The following is a 25996-nucleotide window of genomic DNA, read 5'->3' on the forward strand; positions in this document are numbered from 1 at the left end:
TTTAAACTTTTTAAATTCTAATTCCTAGCCAGACACAGTACCACCTACCAATAGTCCCAGCACATGAGAGGTGGAGGCAGAGGAAGGCAAATCAGGTCATCCTCTGGCTATGGTAATATATGCCTGTAATCCCATGTCCTGGCTAAAACGGCAGGATTGCCAGCCTGTGCTACACAGTAAAACCCCAGTTTAAAATTCCATCCCAATACTGAAAAGGAAAGGAGCCACTGGCTGGTTACAGCATGAATGGGCGAAGAGAGTCCAATAGCATGAGGTTTGGGACTAGCGGTATTTCCTCAGGGGTAGTGACTAGAATTAATAAGGACCTGAATTTGATCACAGACACAGTCCACAGCACCAAAATATATTAGTGGTTGCCTAGCGCTCAGGGATTTGGGGAGTGGACTATTAATGAATATAAAGGAGGGAAGAGTTGGGAATGTTCCACAAACCTTAAATGGTTTTATAATAAAAACCCAGAGCTAGATATCAGGGTGAAAACTGAAAGATCAGAAAAGCAGAGCAAGCCACAGCCACCACCTCTTACCTCACCAGCTCCTCAGCCTGAAGAAGTCTGCAAGAGTGAATTCCTGTCTCCTGCCGCCTTATATTCCTCTCTGTGCCCAGCCACATCACTTCCTGTCTCAACCTTCCTGGTGCTGGGATTAAAGGTGTGCACCACGGGCGGTCTTTTGTGGAGAACTCTGTGGCTGGCTCTGTCCTTTGATCTTCAGGAAAGCTTTATTTCTTAGATTAGAAATATATCATGCCTGGCGGTGGTGGAGGTGGTGGTGGAGGTGGTGGTGGTGGTGGTGGTGGTGGTGGTGGTGGTGGTGGTGGTGCACGCCTTTAATCCCAGCACTGAGGTGGCAGAGCCAGGCGGATCTCTGAGTTCCAGGCCAGCCTGGTCTACAGAGTGAGTTCCAGGAAAGGCACAAAGCTACAAAGAGAAACCCTGTCTTGAAAAACCAAAAAAAAAAAAAAAAAAAAAAATTAAAAACTTGTTACCATATATTCCTTTCCACAAAAGTGCGTTCTTGGAGTTAAGAAGAACCTAACTTGTGTGGCATGCTAGCCCGTAACATTGTTTAGATTTTACCCTTTATGCCAACCATCTCACAGATTATAGAACTTAATAAATATGTAAATTTTTTGCATATGTTGCATATTTCAAATTTTTTGAAATGATACAACTTTTTGGTGAAATGAAAATCTTGGGTCGGCTGAGCATGGAATGGGAGCCGTATACCTGGACTGGTAACAAGGAAACAGGTAGTGTCACACCAAAGGAGGTGTTTACAAACTCTGCAATCTCGTCTCCTAGGTTTCCGATTCTTTGTTGCATGGCCCGACCATCCATCTGTCATCATGAGATTGATTCTCAAGTAGATCAGCATGTTCAGCCCCAGGCTGGGAAGATTTTGTCTGAGAGCTGTTACAGTCAGGTCTTCAATACTGAGGAAGGGGTGTGGGCTTCAACCTCAGTTCTGTCTGGTGCCAAACCAGTGGGGTTCAAATTCACACAATCTGGGGCTTAGGAGTAATCAATCGTTCATTGCTCTATTAAGGTGTCTTTAAAAGTTTTCTGTTTCAAACAGCTATATTACTTGATTAAAACAATGTAAAAAAAAAAACCATTTTTTTAAATGTGTGTGTGTGTACATGTACAGAGGCCAGAAGAGGTTGTCTGATCCCCTGGAACTGGACTTAGATCAGTTATGAGTCCTCTGCTGCTGCTGAGGGGCATGAACGGATGTTCATCCTATGGACAAGCAGTAAGTGGTTTTTTGGTTTTGGGTGGGTTTTTTTGTTGTTGTTGTTTTTTTGTTGTTTTGTTTTGTTTTGTTTTGTTGTTTGAGACAAGGTTTCTCTGTGTAGCTTTGGAGCCTTTCCTGGGACTCACTCTGTAGCCCAAGCTGGCCTCGAACTCACAGAGATCCACCTGGCTCTGCCTCTCCAGTGCTGGGATTAAAGGCGTGCACCACCACCGCCGCCCAGCTGCAGGAAGTGGTTTTAATCACTGAGCCGTCTCCCTAGCCGTCTTGGGTTTGGCTGTGTTTGATTCAGGGTCTCACTGTGTACCTCTGGCTGGCCTGGATCTCCCTGTGTAAACCACTCAGATCTCCCTGCCCCTGACTGCATGCTGGGATTAAAGTTGTGGGACACTATTCCTGGCAGGTTTTTTGTTTGTTTGTTTTTTAAGATTTCTTTTTACTGGGATTAGAGAGATGTCTCAGCAGTTAAGAGCACTGGTTCCTCATGCAGGGGACCCAGGTTTGAGCCCTAACTTGTACATGATGACTCCAATTCCAGGAGTCTGTCTCCTTTTTCTGGCCTCTGAAGGCACATGGCCCACAAATTTATATTCAGAAAAAACACCCCATACACATGAAAAATGCTTAAGATTTATTTTTATTAGTTTAAGTTAGGTTATAGATGTGTGCAGTAAGTGCAGGTGTTTCAGAGGCCTGAGGCCCCAGAGCTGGAGTTAAAGATGTCCACGAGCGGCCTGACATGGGGGTTAGGAACTCGAACTCAGGTCCTCTAGAAGAGCAGCAAGTACTCTTAACTACTGAACCATCTCCAGCCTTGATTTTTTTTTAATCTTCATGTATACTTTTGTGTATGAGTGTGGACATTTGTGCACCACATGTGGAGATCAAAATACAACTTCAGAGCCGGGCGGTGGTGGCACACGCCTTTAATCCCAGCACTCGGGAGGCAGAGCCAGGTGGATCTCTGTGAGTTCGAAGCCAGCCTGGTCTCCAAAGTGAGTTCCAGGAAAGGCGCAAAGCTACACAGAGAAACCCTGTCTTGAAAAAACAAACAAACAAACAAACAAACAAAAATACAACTTTAGGTGTGGGTCCTTGTCCCCACCACATTTAAAACTGGGTCTCTTTATTGTACAGTGATGCCTATGGCCTGCTAGGTGGCCCCCAAACTTCCTGGATTCTCCAGACCCCACTTCACATTCTCAAGCTGGAGCATTTGGGATTACAGATGTATATTACCTCATTGACTTCATGTGACTTCTTGGGATTCAAACCCAGGTTATCACCCTGGGTGGCAAGCCCTTACCCTTTGAGCCCACTTATTTTTTTAAATATGTTTTTATTTTAAACTTAAAGGAGGAGGGGCTGGAGATATGGCTCAGTGGTTAAGAGCACTGGCTGCTCTTTCAGAGGACCCGGGTTCAATTCCCAGCACCCACATGGCTGCTCACAACTGTAACTCCAGTTCCAGGGGATCCAACACCCTCACATAAACATGTGTGCAGGCAAAAACGCCAATGCACATAAAATAAATGTTATTTAAAAAAAAAAAAAAGGAAAGAGGGTCTGGAGAGATGCCTCAGTGGTTGAGAGACTGTATTACTGAGTTCAGTGCCCAGCATCCACCTCAGGCATCTCACAATGGCCTCTAACTCTGGATCCAGGGATCCAATGCCTTAGGCCTCTTCAGGCAGGTGTGCCCATGTATAAAAACAGATACACAGGATTAGAAACCTTTGGTTTTCCAGGACAGGGTTTCTCTATGTAGTCCTGGCTGGCCTTGAACTCAGAGATTCACCTGCCTCTGCTTCCAGAGTGCTGGGATTAAAGGTGTGCACCACCACCGCGTTTGAATAAACCTTAAAACAAACAAAGCTGCTGGGTGGTGGTGGTGGTGGTGGTGGTGGTGGTGGTGGTGGTGATGTCTGCCGCACCTTTAGTCCCAGCACTTGGGAGGCAGAGGCAGGCGGATCTGTGAGTTTAAGGCCAGCCTGGGCTACAGAGTTAGTTCCAGGACAGCCAGAACTAAACAGAGAAACCCTGTCTTTGAAAAGCCAAAAGCAAACCAACAAAGCTGATCGGCACACTCCTTCAGTCCCAGCACTATGGAGGCGTCAGGCAGATCTCTGTGAGTTCGAGGTCAGCCTGGTTTATGGAGCGACTGACAAGTGAGTCAGGCTAGCTACATAGTGAAACTGCCTAGAAAACTAGTCAAAGAGGACCTGTGAGGTAGTCAGGGGAGAGAACTGCTTGCCACACAGGCCTAACAACCTGAGTTCAATACCTGGGACTCACAGACGCATCCTCTGACCTTCACACGGATGCCACAGCGCACACATCCACATTCGCACTAAAAAATCACCCACACAAATGATAAAAAGGCAACACCAAACTAGTGGGATATTTGACCCTTTATTTGAGAAATTCCTGAACTGACCCCGGGTTCAATGGAATTAGCTGCAATTCTGTGAGTTCTCATCGTGCTCTTCAGCACCATTTTGGTTCGAAATCTTAGTATGCTTAACTCTTGGAAATAGTCACAAATATAAGTGCTGTCAAAGATGACATGGACAAGGTATCACTGTGGAGCCAAGGACAGCGTCTCTGGAAAGATGGGAACCTATAAAAGTGAACTAAAAAGACTTGCTCCATTTTTAACTGGTCTAGGCATGGTGGTACATGTCTTTAATCTCTGCACTTGGGAGGCAGAGGCAGGTGGATTTCTGTGAATTCAAAGCCAGCCTGGTCTACAAATAAAGTTTAGAACAGCCAGGGCTATATAGTGAGACCTTCTCAAACAAACACACACTAACATTTTCACTGCCTACAGAACTGTGTTTAGCAATGTGTCAAAATGCGTTCCTTGTGTATCCCAGCTGGGCACTGGTGTGCACAGCTGTAATCCCATTTTGGAGTCTGAGGCAAAAGGTTTAGGAGCTCATGATTGTCCTTGGCCACCAAGGGAGTCTGAGACCAGGTTGGTGTTACCAAGACAACAACAAATAGTAAAATCTGTTTTCCTCAACCTGAGCTGGCAATACTTTTCAGTTTCCTTTGCTTCACTGTTAGGATTTGAAACATTGTATTATTAATTTGACACAAATATTGGTTTTGATATCATAAATGATAATGCACTGCAGATCATAAAATCTTTTCAGCATTTGCCATTCGCTTAGCCATCCTTTAAATCTCAATGATATTGCATTTTTTTTTTTCCAAGACAGGGTTTCTCTGTGTAGTTTTGGTGCCTGTCTTGGATCTCTCTCTGTAGACCAGTCTGGCCTCGAACTCACAAAGATCTGCCTGCCTCTGCCTCCCGAGTGCTGGGATTAAAGGTGTGTGTCACCACCACCCCGCAACTTTCTTTTTTTAAAGATTTAGTTTTTAAAGACTTAGTTTATCGTGCACCTTTAATCCCAGCACTCGGGAGGCAGAGCCAGGTGGATCTCTGTGAGTTCAAGGCCAGCCTGGTCTACAGAGTGAGTTCCAGGAAAGGTGCAAAGCTACACAGAGAAACCCTGTCTTGAAAAAACAAACAAACAGAAGATTTAGTTTAATTTTTTTTTTTTTTTTTTTTTTTGGTTTTTCGAGACAGGGTTTCTCTGTGTAGCTTTGCGCCTTTCCTGGAACTCACTCGGTAGTCCAGGCTGGCCTCGAACTCACAGAGATCCGCCTGGCTCTGCCTCCCAAGTGCTGGAATTAAAGGCGTGCGCCACCACCGCCCGGTTTAGTTTAATTGTTTTTAATTACATGTCTGAGTCCACAGGTGCGGGTGCCCCTGGAGCTGAGTTCGACTGTGAGCTGCCTGACTCCGGTGCTGGGAACCACACCCAGGTTTCCTGCAGGAGCAGTGAGCACTCGTAAAAGCTGAGCCGAGTTTCCATCCCCTGAGTTATGTCTCTCTTCCCCTAGTTCTGCGATTTTGTCTTTAGGATGCAATCCTTAATATGCCCCAAATTGGGCAGCAAAGTTTTTAGTTTTTGCCTTTTCAAATTACAGTCTGAAAATTTTCACAAATTCCCTAAATGTTAAGCAGAGTGTCTTACTAGTTGTCTTGACAAAAAAAAAAAAAAAAAAAAGACTCTCTGCTTTTCATCTGCTTTTCATTGATATTCATGGTTATTTGTTTGTAGGTTGGGGATTTTATTTTCTTTTTTTGAAAATGTGGAAGCCATGCTGGGATTAAATAATAGATGAGGAACTATATTTACTTACATTCACTATGAAAATTATTTGACAAGAGAATAGAAAACAAGTTTTAGGACCTTTGACATCTTAGCTGCCAAGGAGGCAAAAGCAGAGACCCCACTGTGAGGTGCAGCAGGTGGTGGGGGAGCAGTGAGCTGTGGACATTCCTGTACTAATTCAGGAAGAGGGCTGGAGAGAGGGTTCAGTGGTCAAGAGTACTTGCTGCTCTCCAAAAGACAGGGTTTGGTTCCCAGAACCCACACGGTGGTCCCAACCAACCAACCCTAACTCCATTTCCAGGGGATCTGCTGCCTCCTCCAACCTTCACTAGGCATGCGCATGGCACACACATGGTACACACGTGCTTGGACACATTCCACACCTATCCTGGTGGTAGGAGGCCCACAAGCCCATGAACTGGGTATTTTGATGTGGGGTCTCGGTGACAGAGAGCTTGCCCAGCAAGCTCTAGGCTCTAGATCCAACAACCCCTATTGTCCTGAGGAAACAAACTATGAATGTGAGAATACCCAGGCTAAGGAACACAGTCACGACCACAGGACCGGGCGCTGCCTCTAGGTGATGCACTGCCCTGAACGGGGACCGACCGGGTGATTCCACCGCAGGAAGGGAGCCGAGAAGGCAGAGGCTGCTGCTCTCACACAGAGGGGCCACGGAAGTGGTGTGAACCAGGTGGGGGCACAGGGGATGGGGAGAAACAAATGGAGGTGAGGCTGAGGGATTGACAGGATCCAGAGAGAGTGAGCCTCTGAGGAAGGAGAGGTAGAGTTCAAGACCGAGGTCTCTCGTTCAACTGTGTGAACGGATCCCAGAGCTTTTCAGCTGGGAGTTCAGGAGGAAGTCTGAGCTGAAAGGATCAAACTCAACTCCTAATCCGCTCTCGCCTGATGCTGTGGGAGGAGAGAAGTCCATACACAAACACAAGCACAAAATTAAATTTGAAAACAAAAATCTCAGCTAGGCCTGGTTGCGTATGACTATAACCTGAGCACTTGGGAGGAATAAATAGGAGAATTACTTGCTCAAAGCTAACCAGTCTAGGCTATAAAGAGACCCTGTGTCAAAACAAACAAACAAACAAACAAACAAACAAACAAACCAACCAGACTGCAGAGATGGCTCAATGGTTAAGAAGACCAGATTCAATTTCTAGCACTCAGAAGGTGACTCACGACAGTTTGTTCAGTTCCAGGTCACCCAACGCCCTCTTCTGGCCTCCCCTGGCACTGCACACATATGACAGCCATAAATGCAGGCAAAACACCCATCCACACAAAAATCAACCAATCTTAAAATACAAAATCAAATAGGGCTGAAGAGACGGCTCAATGGTTACGACATTTGGACATTTGCCACTAAGCCTGTATTCCATCCCCAGAACCCCCGTGGTAGAAGGGGACCTTAACTCCTGCAAATTGTCCTCTCACCTCCACATGAGCACTGTGAGGTGTGTGTGTGTGTGTGTGTGTGTGCAAGCACTCAAATAAATACATAAATACATGTTAAACAAAACCAAAAAAGGGACTGAAGAGACGTCTTAGAGGTTAAGAGAACTGGCTGCTCTTTCGGAGGACCTGGGTTCGATTCCCAGCACCTACATGATGGCTCACAACCATGTGCACTTAACGTTCTCTTCAGGCTCAAAGAGCAACAGGCCTGTGGGGGCTGTGGTGCTGAACGCCTTTAATCCCAGCACTTGAGAGGCGGAAGCAGCTGGAGAGATGGCTCAGAGGTTAAGAACACTGGCTGTTCTTCCAGAGGTCCTGAGTTCAATTCCCAGCACCCACATGGTGGCTCACAACCGTCTGTAATGAGATCTGGTGCCCTCTTCTGGCCTGTAGGGATAAATGCAAACAGAACACTGTATACATAATAAATAAATAAATCTTAAAAAAAAAAAAAAAGAGAGAGGCGGAAGCAGGCTGATCTTTGAGACCGAGGCCAGCCTGGTCTACAGAGTGAGTTCCAGGATTGCTATACACAGAGAAACCCTGTCTCAAAAAACAAAACAACAACAACAAAAAAAAAAAAAAAGAAAGAAAGAAAAAAAGAAAAGAAAAGATAATTTTCACTGTAACCTCTTTTCATGATTACAGGCACCAGAAAACCTAAGGCACCTGAACGGCTTGGCTCACCCTGTAGCACAGTGAGTACTCAATACATTGTGGTTCTTCTCTGCCATTATGAATGGGTTGAATTTGAAAAGCTCTGGAGAACAGACTTAGGACCATTTGGGGGCCTTTAATTCCCCCTATCATGTGAGGACAGAGCACAAGACACCTTCTTGGAGGAAAAACGAACACAAGACAGCAAGGCATGGTGGCCCATGCTTTTGATTTCAGTATTGGGAGGGAGAGGAGCGGTCCTCCATGTTTTGAGACCAGCCTGGTCTACACAGTGAGTTCCAGGCCAGCCATGGCTACATAGTGAGCCCTGTCTCAAAAACAAAAACAAAAATATGCTGGAGAGAAGACTCAGGAGTTGTGAGCACTGGCTGCTCTTGCAGCGGACCTGGGTTCAGTTCCCAGCGCCTACACGGTGGCTCACAGTGGGCTGTAATTCTAGTTCCAGGGCATCTGACATCCTCTTTCGGCATTGACTGCAAGTAGTGCAAGACATTAAAATGAATGAATAAAAAAAATCATCTTTAACCCCAGCACATGAGAGGCAGAGTCAGGTGGATCTCTGTGAGTTCCAGGCCAGCCTGGTCTACAGAGTGAGTTCCAGGCCAGCCTGGTCTACAGAGTGAGTTCCAGGCCAGCCTGGTCTACAGAGTGAGTTCCAGGCCAGCCTGGTCTACAGAGTGAGTTCCAGGCCAGCCTGGTCTACAGAGTGAGTTCCAGGCTGGCCAGCACTACACAGGGGTAGGGGTGGGGGTGGGGGGTGGGGGTGGAGGAAGATACCTCCTTGGGAACAGAACCCAAGGCCTCCAACAAGACACTGAAACTGCCTTGGTCTTGGACTTCTAGAACAGCAAGGAATAAATTTCTGTTATGTATTACTACTAGTTAAAAGGAAAAATATGAGCTACAAGTTCCAAGAAAGAGGTGGTAAACAAGGATATCAGAGGTAACAGATGGGATGGAGTGGCGGTGGGCGGAGAAAGGATATGGCTTGGCAGGGTGCCAGCAGCTCTAGGGAAGGCAGAGGTGGGGGCAGCTAAGATGTGAGAGGAGGAGGAAGTGACAGTGGCCATAGGTACGGGACAACCTCAGCTAAGAAAGGAGAGCAGCTATAAAAGAGAGGAAAGAAGCCACACACTCTATGCGTACCTTTAATCCCAGCACTCGGGAGGCAGAGCCAGGCAGATCTCTGTGAGTTCGAGGCCAGCCTGGTCTACAGAGTGAGATCCAGGACAGGCACCAAAACAACACAGAGAAATCCTGTCTCGAAAACCAAAACAAACAAACAAAAAAAAGTGGGGGGTGGAGGTTGGGGCCTGAGAGAGTGGCGTGGTGGAGCACACCTTTAATCCCAGTACAGGGCGAAGGGACAGAAAGATCGCCACAGGATGAAGACCCGCCTGGCTACGCACTGAGCCCCAGGCCAAGAAGAGCTACATAGCAGGACGCCATCTTAACCACTTTCCTCCAAGCAAAGAAAAGAGAGGGAAAACAATTTGGGCAAAAAAAAAAAAACAACCCAAAAAACAAAAAAACAAGCTGGAGAGGAAAGTCCCTGGAAGTTCATGCTGAGAGGGGATGGAGGGGACACTAGCTTTTTGTTTGAAAACAAGGTTTTCCTGTGTTGCCCTGGTTGTCCGGAAACTCTTTAGACCAGGCTAGCCTTAAACTCACAGAGCTCTCCCTGCCTCTGCCCCCGCCCCCCACCCTGCCCCCCAGAGTGCTGGGATTAAAGGCGTGTGCCACCATCACCCTAGCTACGCTAGCTTTTTAATGTGGAAATATCTAAAATAAATGCCACCAGTTTTCACCTTTGCTTTGGCGAGCCTTAGCACCCAGGGGAGACTGTTCTGAAGTGAGGGTGAGGAATGGCCATGTGTGACTGTGGTCACACGCTGGGGACCTAACTCAGGGAGGGAGAAGAAGGAACTCAAGCTTGGCTTTGTTCACAAGGCTGAGTACAGGGCTTAGAGAGAGCACTGTCTCGGGGTTGGCCCGAGCTGGGAAGGACTCAGGATTGGAGACAGGTTTTCGAGCTATCAGGAAGTGGGTACTCAGGGCCAGCAGGGTGCTCCCTCATCAGGGAAAGGCATTTGCAAAGCTTTACCACCTGCGTTTGACCCGGGAGGCCCACGTGGGGGAGGAGAGCGTGGTCTCTGACCTCCACATGCACTCTGGCGTATGCTCCTCCAATGTGTAATTACAATTTAGGAAGAAAAAAAAAAAGTGAGTGTTTTGCCTGCGTGTATGCAAATGCATCACCCGCTTGCAGGGCCTGATAAGGCCAACAGAGGGTGTCAGGTCCCCTGAGGTACAGATGGTCATGAGCCACCATGTGGAGGCTGCAAACCAAATCCAGGTTCTCTGCAAGGGAAGCCAGCACTCTTAAACACTGAGCCGTCTCTCCATCCTCCAATAAATGTAATATTTTGTTTACTTCTTTTATTTTTTGAGGCAGATCTCTCTCTATAACCCTAGCTGTCCTGGAACTCACCATGTAGACCAGGCTGGCTTCAAACTCACAGAGCTCCATTTGCCTCTGCCTCCTGAGTGCTGGGATTAAAGGCATGCGCCACCACTGCACCTAGCTAATAAGTGTAAATTTTAATAGAGTAAAAAGAAGGTGATCACCAAAGCCAGAGAATAAATAAAATGGCCTGCGAGTGATAGAACACAGCACCGGAGATGTTGGCCGTCCTGAGACTGTGTAGGGCAAGCCGTAAAAAGAGAGGGCTGGGGTGGGGAAGAGGCAAAGGGTGATGAAGATGCCTGAGGAGGAAGGTCTAACGTTCAAGTTCTGCCTAAGTTAAGAAGGAGTTAAAGGCCAGCCAGAGCAACCTAATGAGACTCTGTCTCCAGGAGAAAAAAACAACATAAAAAATGGGTAAGAAAGTCAGGGGATCCAGCTGAGTGAGAGAGTTAGCCAGGACTACCAAAACAATGTAAGTCAGTCATCCACAAATGTCTCAGTTGGAAAAGAAAGCCTCTCCTTCGTGGTGGCACTTGAGAAGCAGGGGCGCTGGATTTCTGAGTTCAAGGCCAGCCTAATCTACACGGTGAGAACCCATCTCAAAGCAACAAGCAAACTGAAAACCAACTAAACAGTTTGAGAGACTGGGTTACAGCTCGCTGGTAGACTGTCTGACATCTACAAGGCAGAGCCTGAAAACCAGTTTTTATTTCATCAAAAATATCTTTAAAGCCCATGGTGGTGGCATATACCTTTAATCCTAGTACTTGGGAGACAGAGGCAAGAGGATCTCTGTGAGTTCAAGGCCAGCTTGTCCTACAGATTGAGTTCCAGGTCAGTCAGGGCTACAGAGTGAAACCCTGTCTTGAAAACCTAAATAAATAAATAAATAAATAAATAAATAAATAAATAAATAAATAAATAATATTTTTGACTTATTATTTTATGAGTGTTTTTGCTTACATGCGTGTATGTGCGCCATGCAGCTGACTAGTGCCCAAAGAGGTCAGGAAAGGCATCAGATTCCTTGGAACTGGAGTTATAATGGTTTGTGGACTATCACATGTGCTGGGAACTGAACCCAGGTCCTCTGCATGAGCAGCTGGTGCTCTTAACCCAAACTAATTCTCCAGCCCCAAAACTCAGGGCTTTGTGAATGATAGCCAAGCTTTCTGCCAAATGAGCTATATCCCTGACCTTTGCCAATTCTCTCTCTCTCTCTCTCTCTCTCTCTCTCTCTCTCTCTCTCTCTCTCTCTCTCTCTCTCTCTCTCTCTCTCTCTCTCTCTCTCTCTGACAGGGTTTCTCTGTGCAGCCTTGGCTGTCCTGGAAATCACTCTGTAGACCAGGCTAGCCTCAGACTCACAGAGATCTGCTTACCTCTGCCTCCTGAGTGCTGGAATTAAAGGCGTGCGCCACCACGGCCAGGCTCAGTTTTTGAATCTTACTACAAAAAAGGCTCACCTCTTCCTGTGGGATTCCTCTCACTTCACCTCGGACTCATTACTCAGCCCACACCTGAACCCCTCCACACTTCTCACACCTTTGTGATTCTCCTGTTCCACCAGTGAGCTGTGCTGATTACTTTCCCCAGCCAGGAGGGATGCCTCTTCGAGGCTAGACCCAGGCACATCGTACTTACAGTGTACGGAAGGAGTGGTCATTTCTGTGGACCTCACTGACTCACTGGCGATTTGTTTTCTTGTCTCTCTCTTCTCTTTTTCTGTTCACCATGCCTGATTGGCTTGGAAATCACAATCCTCAACTCTGAAAGGACCAGAGGGCTTGGGTGGACAAGTTTGCTGATGGAATTCTGGTTTGGAATTGTGGCTGGGTGGACTCCGGGAGCGGCCAGCAGAGGGCGCGCCGGGACAGGGAGAGACCACACCGCGGCCGCCGGCGTTGCGGACCCGGCACCGCCGGAGCGCACTTGCGGAGTGCGCAGCGGCGACTCGCGCTCCTCCCCGGGGGGCGCTTTACCAGATAAAAATGAACTCTGCAAAGTGTCGTCCGTGTCCCCTCAAGTGGAGGAGGCGGCCCTCGAAAGGCTGACTTAAAGCCGCCTGCAGATTGGGAATCAACAACACTTACTGAATAAATTGATCGGTGGTGCGATGTTACAGATGTCAGGGATCACTACAAAATTACTTATTGCTGTGGCATTTTACTGCCTAGTGTGGGTTCAGAGGATTAGAAAAAATAAACGGTCAAAACACTGCATATTTTTAAGAAATGCCACGATAAGATAGTTGATACTTGAAGAGACTCATCCCCCAGAGACAAAGAGTAAATTCTAAGCAAACCCCAGGTGAGCCAGGGGTCCTGCGATCCCGAACGGAAGAAAATCTCAAAGCACTGCGTGGGAGACGTCAGAACTGAGGCCGGGGGCCAGGAGGTCCGCGTTACCCAGAAGAGGCTTAAGGGAACTTCTTGCAGCAAAAATAACTTGTCTTTTGGTTTGCTTGTTTTTAACACATGAGTCCTGGCTGGCCTCAAACTACTGAGCCTTCCTGCCTCAGCCTTCAGAGCGCTGGAATTAAGGGTGTCATCTACCATACTCAACCTAAAAAGGGGTTTTAGGGTGTTAGTTACATGCATGGATACATTTATTAAAACTGGGCAGAGAGCTGGGCTTTGTTCTAAATCTGTAAACTTTGCTTTCTCCTTTTCTCCCTTTTCTTGAGACACTGTCTCTCGCGGTAGCCCACACTGTCCCGGAATTCACGCTTCGGGAGTCGAAAGTAAGATGCTCGAGAGTTCAAGGTTTCAAAAACCCTAAAAACATAAAAACGGGGGTGGGGGGGCCGCTTCTGCTTGTGATAACCGCTGTGCGGGGAGGTTCGGGGCGGAAAAGGCACCCGGGGCGGTGGGGGCAGGAGGGTCGAGGCACCGACCGTCGGAAGGGTGGAGAGGCCCTCGCTGCTGGCCGCTACCCCCCCCACCCGGGTCGCCAGGGGCAACCTGGGAGGCTCGGCCCCGACCCGGCTGGGCGCGCAGCAGCCAGGTGGCCGTTGGGGCGCCACCAGCCGGTTTGATTTCCCGCGGCCGGTGGAGAGGGGGGCGGCGGGGGGGAGGGGAGCGGAGCCCCCGGCCAATGGGCTGGGCCGAGCGCCCCACGTGACGGAGGGGGCGGGGCCCAGGTGTACTTACGGAGGGGCGGGCGGGGGCCGCGGCTGCGGGGCCGGGCCCGGGAGGCGGGGCCGGCGTGCGGGGGCTGGGGGGCTGCGCGGCTGGGATTGGCCCGCGGCCGGGGGGCGGGACCCGAGCGCGCCGCTACAGCCGGCTGCGATTGGCCTCGGCCCAGGGCCCCGCGGCAGGCGTGCGGGCGAGGCTCGGGGCGCGAGGACCGAGCCCGGTGGCCGGTCCGCGAGCCGGGGGGAGGGGCCGGGGCGGTGGTGGTGGCAGCGGCGGAGGAGGCGGTGGCGGCGGGGGCCGGTACTGGACCCGGCGGGATGAGCGAGGCGGAGGCGGCAGTGGTGGCGACAGCGGCCCCCGCGGCGACGGTGCCCGCGACGGCGGCAGGGGTGGTGGCGGTGGTGGTGCCGGTGCCCGCGGGAGAGCCGCAGAAAGCAGGCGGCGGGGCGGGCGGCGGGGGCGGAGCCGCCTCTGGCCCCGCTGCCGGGACCCCCGCAGCGCCTGGCCCTCGCACCCCTGGCAACCCGGCGACGGCGGCTTCGGGGACTCCCGCGCCCCCGGCCCGGAGTCAGGCGGACAAGCCGGTGCTGGGTGAGGGGGGCGGCGCGCGCTAGGGCGGCTCTGGGGGGGTCGGCGGGCTGGGGGCGGGGTAGCCGGGTTTGGCGAGCCGAAGGTCGGCCGGGCCCCAAGGACTAACCGGTCCTGCAGCGGCCCGACGAACTCTTAGCGGAGTCCCCTGGAGGGACGGCTCGCTGCACCTTCCCGGGCGGGGCGGGCAGGTCCAGCTCGGGCCTCGGGTCGGAAAATAAAGCCTCAGGGCCTGGCCACGCCCCGGTTGGCGGGAGACTTGGTGTAGTTGACTCCAGTTCTTGTTAGGTGAACCTCCGAGCTTGGGGAAGCAGGGGCGGTGGGGACCCTCAAGTGTAGGAGGGCCAGAAAGGGCTGTTGAGTGTTGAGCCTGTTGAGGGGGCACCAGGTGAGTAGCCGGTTCTAGGTGAAGGACCTGGACTTGGTAGGGTGTGAGGAACATGGGCGTGAACGCCCGAATCCCCCGTGTGAGTGACTCCCAATTGGTAGGACCAGGGTAAGCATACTTGGTGCCTCAAAACTTAACAGGGAGGCAGGTTAGCTTTTAGCTTAGTTTTCTCTCAAAACTCAGCCCAACTCCGTCTCTTCCCCCCATCTCACTGTCCCCACTGCATCTCTGCCTGGCAGCAATCCAAGTCCTGGGCACTGTCAAATGGTTCAACGTCCGGAATGGTTACGGATTCATCAACAGGTATCCAAGGAACCCAGGGAGGGGGAGGGACGGGTGTCTTTTCCGAACTGGCCTGTGGGATTGGACACCTCATTTCATCTCTACCCCTGCCACATCACATGGTGGTGATGTCCAGCTGAGGCTGGTTGAGAGTCTTTAACCACAGCACAAATGTGCGCTTACTGGCAAGATGAAGCCTCATCCACATCTTCAAGGGCAGCAGAGGATTAATGATCCAGGAACTTGGCAGACCTGACCCTGCCCTTCCCAGCTCCTCTGTCTCACCTTCTGGAGCTGCTTCATTATTTTTAGCTTGCTGTGTGCCTTTGGGGTAGAATGTTTGGGGCTCCTGGTTGGAGCCCTCATTGGTTTCCTGGTTAAGGGCAACACTCAAGGCACCTACACAAATTCTCTACAGAGCTGTGGCTCATTTGACCCACCCCCCACCCCATCCCCACACACACCTGATGGGACTGAAGCTGCCCAGCTAGAGGGCTGCTTTTCTTCACTTGGCGGCCCCACCCCTCTGAGCTGTGGGAGAGGCCGGGCCGATTCTGAGGAGAGCCAGGGCTCCCCTACCGTGGCCTTCCCCGGCCCAGGCACCCTGCCCAGCCAAGCCCTCCTGGGAGCCTCAGATCCCTCTTTGCAGGCTGACCTTTGTGCAGACCCAAGTGCTTTAAGACGAGAACATTTGTTCTGGGGAAGGCGGCTTCGTGCAAAGAGCGCCTCCTGTCCCCTGTCCTGGGATTAAACCAAAGTCATAGGAACGGGAGTGTCTTTTCACCCTGTTCAGTTTGTGTAGAGGGAGCCTGTGGTTTACCTCCGGCTGAGGGTGAAGAGAAGCTTCGTGGCTGTCTGGAGAATGCACCTTATGCCTTGTTCTCACACTTGTATGCCCCTGGCCCTGCTTTCTCCTCCTTTGAGCATAGAAGGAAGGAGCCTGTGGAATTTTCCAACCTCGACAGGGGTTGAGGGGAGGAGGGGATATTGGCCAGGGACAGTTAGGCCCGGCACCAGCAGGTTCTGAGGTGCCCCTGGGGTAGAAGGTGAGGCTGTCCTGGCCCCTTCAAGGTGCCTTTGTGGCCTCCTCCTAACTTCCTTATGGCTAAGTGTTTGCTGGGCATCTGCAGCATGCTTCTCTTGGCACCAGCTTCAGGGGCCCTGCTGGCTTGCTCTTCTTGCCCCGGGGCCCCATCATGCCCCTGGAACTGAAACAGTGGAGAAGATGGGCCCGTCTTGGGAATGGGCACCTAGGGAGGCCTCAGTGGAGCTGAGCGCCTTACCCACCACCTCCTAACCACCCATCCTGTTCTGCAGGAATGACACCAAGGAGGATGTCTTTGTTCACCAGGTAAGAGCCAGGCTGGCTTCCTGGGGGGCGGAGGCACCGGCCCTCTCTTTGGAAGCCTTTGCTGTAACCTCTAGCTGCACACAATCTCTTTCTCTGGCTCCTAACTTGACAACGGCCTGCCTGTGAGGAAGAGCCGGCCTCCGGTCTGTTGGTTCACCCTCAGGTGTCTGTGTGAACCACCGTTAGCCCCACTTTCCTTGAGTTGCCGAACACCTGTCAGAGTTGTGTGTGGTGCCCTCGGGGCATGGGGCACACTCGCTCACCACCTCCTGGGACCTGTTAACACCACAGGAAGGAATCGGGCAATTTTCCGAGGGCAAGGCCAGAGACACTTGGGTGCACTGGGTCTCAGAGTGTTCCCTGCATCAGCAGCAGCACCTGATCTCAGGCCCTGCCCAAGCCACTGAGTTAATCAGCCTTGGGGCTGGGGCCGGGCACTCTGTTTTAACATGCTCCCAGGTGATTCTGATCCTGGCTAGTTTGAGAACCACTGCTCTGGTGGAGAGTACTCAGTGGGATCGAGGTAAGAAGCACAGTCTGTTTCACCCACTTGACAACTTAAGACATTTCAGCCTTTGGTTTGCTTTGGAGTTTCTACTGCCTCCAGTTTTTGAAGTCCAGTTTTTGGGTAAAGGGGGAGGACATCTTGGGGCCGGTAGTAACTTTACAGTGGATCCCCCAGACCTCTAGTTCATGACTTTCCCCTACTAATACATTTATTTCTTGTGGTGCTGTGAGCTATGCTCCAGGCCGTCCCCACTACTTTGAACACTTGCTTTCTTGCTCTGCCCTTCGACCCTGGACTCCAATAAGAGTGGAGTTGGGTGGAGGCTGAAGCTGGTGAGACGTCCTGGTCTCTGCCCTCACCTTTCTCCTGGCTTTTCCCCCAACCAGACAGCTATTAAAAGAAACAACCCCAGGAAGTTTCTGCGAAGTGTTGGAGATGGGGAGACTGTGGAGTTTGATGTCGTGGAAGGAGAGAAGGTTTGGGAGCTGCTGTGGGCTGGAGCTGGCCGCACTGGGGGAGGGTGGCCTGGTTGGTGGCCTAGGCTTTGACTCCCGGGACCGGCTCTGCCTCTGGTTGTGGGGATGGGGCCTGTGTGTTCTCTCACCTGGATGCTGTCGAATGCTAGGGCTGTTCTAGGACATGTCCTAAAGAATCCATCCCTGTCACCGGCCAGTAACCTCTGGGTTTCTTCTCTTTAGTTCACCAAGCACTTCATGTCTGTTTTCTCCACGGGACCCCAGCCCTAACAGGACCCTCCTCAGTCAGTGCTCTGGAGTGAAGGAGGGGACAGTGGCCCTCTCTGTCTCACCCTGTCCTGTCTTTACACTCTGGGGGGAGTGTGGCAGTTATTTCTAAGGACAAGTTGTTTCTTCTCAGATGGGTACAAACTCCTTCTGCTGCCCCTTGGGGGAGGGAGAAAGGAGTGATTTTGAGGAGCCGCAGGATAGAGGACTGGGCCGGAAGAAGGGGCCACCAGTGATCTGGCAGGTTTGCTAGTGTTGGTGCTGGTTGTCAGGGCCGGTTCTGACTGCCCCCTCTCTGCCTCCCCAGGGTGCAGAAGCTGCTAATGTAACTGGGCCTGGGGGGGTGCCAGTGAAGGGCAGCCGCTATGCTCCCAATCGACGTAGGTTCCGCAGATTCATCCCCCGGCCTCGTCCAGCTGCCCCACCACCCATGGTGGCAGAGGCTCCCTCGGGTGGGACTGAGCCTGGCAGCGAAGGGGAGCGGGCAGAGGACTCGGGGCAGCGGCCTAGGCGACGGCGCCCACCACCCTTCTTCTATCGGAGGCGGTTTGTGCGGGGCCCTCGGCCCCCCAATCAGCAGCAGCCCATAGAGGTGAGCCAGCTGGAGTTGCAGTCAGGGAGGCAGCCCTCCACATTCTGGGAAGGAGGGGACCAGCTGAGAGGGCGGAGCTCAGTAGCTTACCTAGGCCTTGTGTATTTCCAGGGCTCCGACGGGGTAGAACCCAAGGAGACAGCCCCACTGGAGGGGGACCAACAGCAAGGAGATGAACGGGTGCCCCCACCCAGGTTCCGGCCCAGGTACCGAAGGTAAGACTTGGCCTGGCTTCCCCTTCAGGGTCCAGTGTTGGGCCCTTGTAAAAGGAGGAGTTCAAAGAGCCTGGAGCAGATGGGGACAAGAAAACAGGGACTCTACACTGGGGGCCCTGTCCAGTCAGAGGTGGTTTCTTTTCTAGGCCTTTCCGCCCCAGGCCACCCCAACAGCCTACCACAGAAGGTGGGGATGGCGAGACCAAGCCCAGCCAAGGCCCCACTGATGGCTCCCGGCCTGAGCCCCAGCGTCCACGAAACCGCCCCTACTTCCAGCGCCGACGGCAGCAGCCCCCTGGCCCCCGGCAGCCCATAGCCGCAGAGGTGAGGTCTCGGGTGCCCGGACCTCGGTGTGGGAAAGGCCAAGACCCTTGCCTCTTTGTGGCCTTTTCCTGTGCTTCTGGTTCTGTCTTCTGCACCTCCGCTCTGCCCGTCCCTACCCATCCCTGCCCGTCCCTGCCCCACCCGTCCCTGGCAGACATTGTATTCACCTGGAAACCCCAGAACAGGCGATGGAGCCCAGATTGCCTTGAATGAATACCCCACCCCTCACCCAGCTGTTGGGGCGTGAACTTAGAAGGGGTGAGAAGAGGAAAGTTAAGAAAAAGTTGAGGTAGGTTGTAAATAGGTCTTAATTAACCACTGGTCTCTTCAGACCTCAGCACCTATCAACAGTGGGGACCCCCCCACCACCATACTGGAGTGATTCCAACTCAGAGGACACCCAGAGCTACCATCTGGTGAGTGCTGCTGCTCAGGACAGGTGACTGAAAAAGGCCAGGGACCGGATTCCGCTAAGTTATCCTTTATGATCTCTCTTCTTTCTCTTAGGTATCTGCCAGTTTCCAACTGACTACCCAGCACCCCCTCCCCCCTTTCCCATAATTCATGACATCAAAACATCGGCTTTTCCCTTGAGACTCAGGAGGGCCAAAGCAACAGCCTTTGGCTTTTTTCTCTTTTTTCCCTCGCCCTCCCAAGGGTTGAAGGAAGGGACCCGTCCTCACTGTTCAGAGGCATCCGCTCCCTCCCCTAAGTCAGGCTGAGAAGGAACCAGCCCGCTCTTCACCCCCTCCTGATTGGTTTGCCCCGCCCATTTATTTTTTGTTCCCTTTACCTCCTCCCAACACCTCTGAAGCCATTTTATGAACTGTCATGTGCCACCTGAGCCTCCAATAAAAACAAAAGCAGGCTTTCTTGTTGTCCTGGTCTCTGCCTCTTCTGTCTGAGAGGGAAGAACCATTGGTTACCCGCTTGGGAACCACCTTGGAGAAGACTAGCCTGCATGTACTCCCTGTTCCAGTACCTAGCTGTTGAGTTCTGACAAGAACCCTCATCCCCGAGAATCACGGGTCCATTAACTGAGGGTGAGGTCTCTTCCGTGCCTGGGCACTTGTGAACATCGTTGACAAGACATTTACTGTTAATTAGAGCAATAGATAAAAAAGGGAGCCAGGTGTACCCAGCACTCAGGAAGCGGAGTCAGGAGGATTCCTAATTCCAGGGCATCCTGGGCCACATAGACTCTCTCAAGAAAACAGTGGGGCACTGGGATTCAGGCCTATAAACCAGCACTCTAGGAGGCTGAGGCAAGAGGCTTACTACAAGTTCAAGGCCAGCCTGGGCTGTAGCGTGAGACCCTGAAAAACTGATAGAATCTAGACTCGAGAGGCTTCTGAGCCCTTGAGCCAAGGCAGAGCGAAGAGGAAGAGGGCTGGATGAGGGCATCTTGTCTGTCTCAGCCCACCCTCCAGTTCCTCCATGACAGGACACTCATCTTCATACAGTGACTTTATGGATGAATCTATATACACATTTAATACAGTAGCCCTTGGGTTTCTGCTCCCTACCCATTCAAAACATACAAAAATATCCAAAGGCTCCCTCCCAGCCAGTGTTTATAGACAGCCTTTCAAATCCCCTCTTGCCTTTAGTTGGTCAAAAGCTTTTGGGTCTAGCACCCTTCCCGGAGGGGGACAAGAAAGAGCTGGTAGCCACACTAGGCAGCCCGGGGACACAGCGGCCAACCCCCTGAGTCTAGAGACTGACGCTTGCTACTACTGCGCCTTGCCATGTTCAGGTATATACTGTTGTGTTCCTTTGCCCTGGAAGGTGGAGCCTACAGGGACCAAGGAGAGGCTAGATTTTGGGAGGGTGTGTCCTTTGCCCTGGAGGGGTCAAGACAGAACCCCCTTCACCCAGAGTCTATGTGGCAAGAATTCAGGGGAACTGCCAAGTGTGGGCGGAGTCTCAGTTGGTAGGAAATCACTCCTCCCGTGGCCACCCCTGCTCCTGCTCATCCCACTGAACTCAGCGCGGCCCTCACCTCCGCAGGTCCACTTCTCTAAAGGGAACAGAAGTTTTCTGTGGCTGAGTCTGGGTAGGGGCAGGAGGAAGGCAGGAGAGGAGAAGAGCCCACCGGGTGGCCATAGCCTAGCCACAACACATAAATAATCCAAAAGAGTCACCGGAGGGGAATGAGGGGGTACTTGAACCACCCTTCCCTCGGCTTCCCAGTTCTCCAGGCTGCAGTTTTCTCCATCCTGGAGGTAACGGGAAAAGAGGGCTAAAGTGCTGTTGAGGAGAGGAGGGGTCTGTGGGGCTGCAGAGGGTGGCGCTCCCACCCTGCCTTGCCTCTCAGTCATTCTCATCTGGCCCTAAGTATTCAAGTTCTGTGCTGGGTTTCACCTCCTGCTCTAAGAGGGAAGGTGTCCGGCGGAAGGCGGCGGAGATCTGGTCAAACGTCCGGCCTCTGGTTTCAGGCACTTTGAGGAAGGTGAAGATGAAGAAGCCGAGCAGGAGGACGGCAAACAGAAGGAAGACATAGGGCCCCATAGCATCCTGGGACAGTTGGAGAAAGAGGTGTTGACAGAGGGTGGGAAGCCGGGGCGGGCGGGGGGGGGGGGGGGGGGGGGGACGACGACGGACGGACGGACGGGACACACACGGACGGACGGACAGACAGACTAACATAACAGGGAGCTGGGGCCGCGTCAAGAAGCAGATGGCTCCTTCAAGAGGCAACAGAAATGACCAGAAGTGAAAATTTACCTTGAAAACCCCCTTTAGCTTTTATCCTTTGCTATTCTAAGAGTGTACAGTTGGGGTAGATTCCTAAACCACTGCTAGCATTAATAGAAAGTTGATCATTTTATTTCTGGTCTAAGTTATGCCACTGTTTATTGTTTAAAAGGTAACTCTGCTGCCGGCCCATCTATTTCCACCCACGTTGGTTCTGGTGTAGCTCCACCAGGGTGGTTGCTCACCCAGAAACTATCTGTAGCATGGGGAGTCCCTGACCAGTCAGCAAGGGAACCAGGGCTGAGCGGCCTCCCCTCCGGCTACTGACCATGGGGGGCTGGGCAGAGGGCAGGGAACCTACCGCAACATACTGGAAACCCATGCCAACGATGAAGTTACACGTCCAGTTGGAGAAACCAGCGACAGCCATGGCTGCTGGGCGGGGCCCCTGGCTGAAGAGCTCAGCCACAATGAACCAGGGGATGGGGCCAGGGCCAATCTCAAAGAAGGCCACAAAGCCAAATATGGCCACGATGGAGACATAGCTCATGGCTGGAACCCGTTCCTAGAGACCAGGAGAGAATAGAAAATTTGGTTCTGGCCTCTCTAGATCTCCTTTTGCCCTCGGCCCAGAGGACTGAGATCTCCTTTCCAGGGCTTGTTGGGTGGAAGCTGCCATTTTAGGCTAGAACAGGCCCTGGGGCATCCCCTGTGCACCCCCCTTTAGACAGGGACTCACTATGTTACCCAGACTGGCCTTGAACTTACCTGTGAGCCTTCCACCCCAGTCTCCCTCGTGTGGAGCTGCCCTGGAGCATTTACGAGGGCTGCCATTTTGTTGGCTTCCTCTGGTAGTTTCAGGGTGGAGACATTTTTTGGTCTCTCGTTCCTATAATGGTTGATTTCCCCCGGGGCTCTGAAGATGTGTCTTTGGGAACTATTGCTCCTGAGGTCTCACAGGGACCACTAAACTTGTGCTATATAGCTAGGCCCCGCTGTGGCCAGGGTGCCTCAGAAACAGACAGACTCTAGAACCGAGCATCCATGGTCCTGGCCCACCGTCAGCCACACAGCCTCCCGAGGTTATGCCCATGGGTTAGACGGCTGTGCCCTCACCGCCCCCAGGCCTTGCCCATGGGTTAGACGGCTGTGCCCTCACCGCCCCCAGGCCTCACCAGCAGAAGCAGAGCCACAGTCATCAAGATGGCACAGCCACACATGCCTGCCAGGCCCAGGAGATGGAGGGTCCGTCGCCCGGCCCGTTCCACTAAGAGCACCTGTGGAGGGGGCGGGGCAGCTGGTCAGTTGGGGACAAACAAGAATAGGTCCTCTAGGCACCCAGGGCTAAAAAACCAGGGATGCGGCCATCCCACAGGCAAGCAGTTACCGAGACCAACGTGAAGACGGTGTTGACCACACCAGCTCCTATGGTGGCGTAGGCCGGCTGGCCTACCCCCGCTGACTCGAAGATGCTGGTGGAATAGTAGAAAACCTAGAAGGGAGGGAGCAGGCAAGGCAGTGAATGGCAGGCAACGGCAGGGATGTCTGGTCCTTCATCCCACCCAGGATGGAACCTGACCGCTGATGGAGGAGGTGGCCTGCTCCCCCCCCCCCCCCGCCCCCCCCGGCGGTCTGGGCCTGGGTCTCCACACGTACGGCGTTGATGCCCGAGAGTTGCTGACTCAGCTGCAGAACAACGGCAATGATCAGAGGCTGCCGGTGGGTGCGGCTGCCCAGGAGCTGGGGCAGGGACATGGGACGCTCCCGCTCTAACTTCCGCTTCTCATCCTTCAGCTCAGCCAGCGCATCCGACACGTCGGCCCAGCCTGTCAGGCGCTTCAGACCTGGGGGTGGGGAATGTCAGGCCTTACGGAGCCCGAGAGGAGGCCGGGGACTTAGCAAGATGGGGGGGGGGGTGGAGGTGTGAGCCTGGGCTATACGCAAGGTGAGAGCTCACTCTTTCGGGCGGGCCCCTCCAGGTTCCGGATGATGTAAAGGTATCTGGGGCTCTCAGGACAGAAGGGCAGGAGGACCAGCTGCAGGAGGGCAGGGAGCACTGTGAGAGCCAGCAGCAGTGGCCACAGGGTAGCTGTGCCCAGCATGGACTCCAAGCCCAGCACCTGAGGGAGAAGGCAGGCATGGTGGTCAAGGGGTCTTTGGTTGGCTTCCTGCGCAACTATGGATGCCCAATCCAACGCCTACTCCCAGCTTCCTATGTACCTGGGCAATCAGAATGCCAATGACGATGGCCAATTGGTTGAGCGTTCCCAGAGCACCCCGAAGATGAGTGGGGGCGATTTCGCCCACATACATAGGCACCAACCCTGATGTCAGCCCTGGGCGGGAGGAAGAAAAAAGGGCCAAAGGTGGCAGACTCCCTCATAGCAGCCCATACATGACTGAGGACAGCAGGGCACAGACTAGATCCATAGCACCCACGGGTACCTGAGTAAGCGCCGATGAGGAACCGTCCGAGAATGAGCAGCTCATAGGAGGCCGCGACATTGGCGAGGCCCATGAGGGTGCCCCCCAGCACCGCCAAGACATTGTTGGCTAGCATGGCTCTTTTCCTGGCAGGCACACCAAGCGGAGGACCGGTCAGGGCACCTGTGCTATGGCCCCCCCTCCCCCCTCCCCCTCCCTGCTCTCCAGCTCCGTACCTTCCCAACCATTGAGAAATGATGCCAACGAGGAAGGAAGAAATCATGCCGCCCACAGAGAAGATGGCCACGGAGAGAGCCCAAAGTGTGGTCAGAGTGCCTTGTGGGATGGAAGTGGGTCCCCCAGGCCCCTGCCTCCCCAGCCATGTTGCGTTGTAGCTCTGTTCAATCACCTGGGGGAAGAACATGGGGGTGAGTCGAGAGGCCTTTCTCTTCCCACCACCCCTGAGTACCCTCCCCCAGACAGCTGCAGGTCCCCCACCTTCTGTGGGGCGTTGATGACCCCAATGTTGTAGCCAAACTGAAGGGAACCAAGTACAGCGGAGAACACGGCAAGGACCAGGGTCCCCGTCACTCGCTGCCGAGGGGGTTCCCCATCCTGGACAGACAGACAGAAAGGGAGCCATGTCACAGAGAATCATGCTTGGCTTCCTTCAGGGGCCCAGGCCCAGCTGGAGCATGAAGATGCTGGGTTCCATCCAACATACTGGGTGAGAGAAAGTGGGCCATATTAGGAATTGTTCAAAGATCTCACTGTAAACAGAACTCAACAGGAACCTGGGCATGCAGGAAAAACGGACGTCTGTGTCCACATTACAGAAAAATGTCTGAGGATTTGAACCTCAGAATTCCCTGTGACCTTGAGGTAGGCTTAGATTCGTGTGACCTTGGGTAAGTCACTTCCTCACTCTAAAGGGAACCTCGGGTTGCTCTTTGTGAGGTGATAGTGCCTCCCTGGGCTACCTAATCAGTCTGTGAAAACAATGCAAAAATAAAAATCAACTGTTAATAGTGTCCCAGACATTGTCTGTTTTTATAAACTGATAAGTTTAGTATTAGAATCAGTCCCAATCCTCATCTCTTCCTTCTGGAAGTTCTCTCGGCTGGCTCCAGCAGGCCCTAGAAGGGCCATTCCAGGAAGGACATCTGGGTCACTGCTTTGAGGTGGCTTTTAAAGTCTTGGCCTAACCTTCCCTCAGCTCCTAAGCCGGGACTAAGTACTGGGGGATATGACGGGATTTGAGTAGGGAGAGAGGGCCATGCCCAAGAGAAGAGGGAGGAACAGTGGTGGTGTGAGGGGCGGTGGCGGTGGTGGCTGCTGCTGGCGGCACAGTCTGTCTCCAAGCGGAAACCTGAGCTGGGGGGTGGGGGGTGGGGGCTGACACTCCCCTCTGCCCCTCCACCCACCGCAAGGCCAAGGGAAAGTTCAGCCTCCTGGAGGGCCGCCAGGAGTGGGGGTGGGGCCCCCGAAGCGCCTCGGTCCCAGAAACACTGTGAGTCCGAACAGACCCGCAGCTCCGGAGGGGAGACTCTGGATCTGCCCTCCCAAGTAGAGTCGAGGCAGGGGGGTGTCACTCAGTGCCGCGCACAGTAAGACAGGAGACAAACTCTGGATTCGTCAGTAGAATCCGGTCGTAGCCTGGGCGCGTGAAGAGTCTTTCGGATCCACTAGGTCTCTTGGCGGAATTGGAATCTGACAGTCACGGGTTGTCGAGGCTGAGTATAAATAGCCAGCCCCCCATTCCCAACCCTTGCGCCTGCGCAGGAACCGCCTCCTAGCTGACCCCAACCTCGACCCCTGCCCGAGAAAAGCCGGACCCGCGCCCCCGATTCGCCCCCAAATGCTGAGCCTTACTTCAGAGCCGATCTGCTGGAAACCCGACGGCATCTTGTTTTAGAAGAACCGAGGACTCGGGCACTTCAGTGAGAAAAAGCGAACGGGGTGGGTATCTGGCCCCGGCCTGGAGGGCAGAGGGAGAAGACCCCGGCGTCCCGAAGTGAGGTGCACAGGGCGGGTCTGGTGGGACCCACAAGCCAAGGAGCCGGAGAGCACCAGGGCTCTCCGGGATCTAGTGAGAGCCGCTTGGGGGGGAAAAGATGCGGGGAGCTGTAGCCACCTCCTCACTCCCGCCCCACCATGGGCCACGCCCCTCACA

General features: G+C 52.8%; 2 protein-coding genes across 2 annotated transcripts; one reads left to right on the forward strand and one right to left on the reverse strand.

Moving 5' to 3' along the window:
* Window positions 1-13974: 13974 nt before the first annotated feature.
* On the forward strand, window positions 13975-19580 carry Ybx2 (Y-box binding protein 2). Its single transcript, XM_015992296.3, has 9 exons — window positions 13975-14302; window positions 14927-14990; window positions 16287-16320; window positions 17215-17304; window positions 17879-18163; window positions 18275-18378; window positions 18525-18702; window positions 19034-19118; window positions 19210-19580. Exons 1-8 carry the CDS (start codon window positions 14029-14031, stop codon window positions 19082-19084), a joined length of 1080 nt encoding a protein of 359 aa, XP_015847782.3. The 5' UTR covers window positions 13975-14028; the 3' UTR covers window positions 19085-19118; window positions 19210-19580.
* A 576-nt stretch (window positions 19581-20156) lies between these two features.
* Window positions 20157-25974, reverse strand: Slc2a4 (solute carrier family 2 member 4). The gene is made up of 11 exons (XM_006973409.4): window positions 25696-25974; window positions 24322-24438; window positions 24060-24232; window positions 23845-23969; window positions 23620-23735; window positions 23357-23519; window positions 23056-23243; window positions 22787-22891; window positions 22575-22676; window positions 21761-21964; window positions 20157-21219 (listed from the first exon to the last, which is right to left on the reverse strand). The coding sequence occupies exons 1-11, from the start codon at window positions 25726-25728 to the stop codon at window positions 21016-21018; spliced, it is 1530 nt and encodes a 509-aa protein (XP_006973471.1). The 5' UTR covers window positions 25729-25974; the 3' UTR covers window positions 20157-21015.
* Window positions 25975-25996: the final 22 nt, after the last annotated feature.

The sequence above is a fragment of the Peromyscus maniculatus genome, chromosome 8 (assembly GCF_049852395.1).
Source record: "Peromyscus maniculatus bairdii isolate BWxNUB_F1_BW_parent chromosome 8, HU_Pman_BW_mat_3.1, whole genome shotgun sequence".
NCBI classification, from domain to species: Eukaryota; Metazoa; Chordata; class Mammalia; order Rodentia; family Cricetidae; genus Peromyscus; species Peromyscus maniculatus.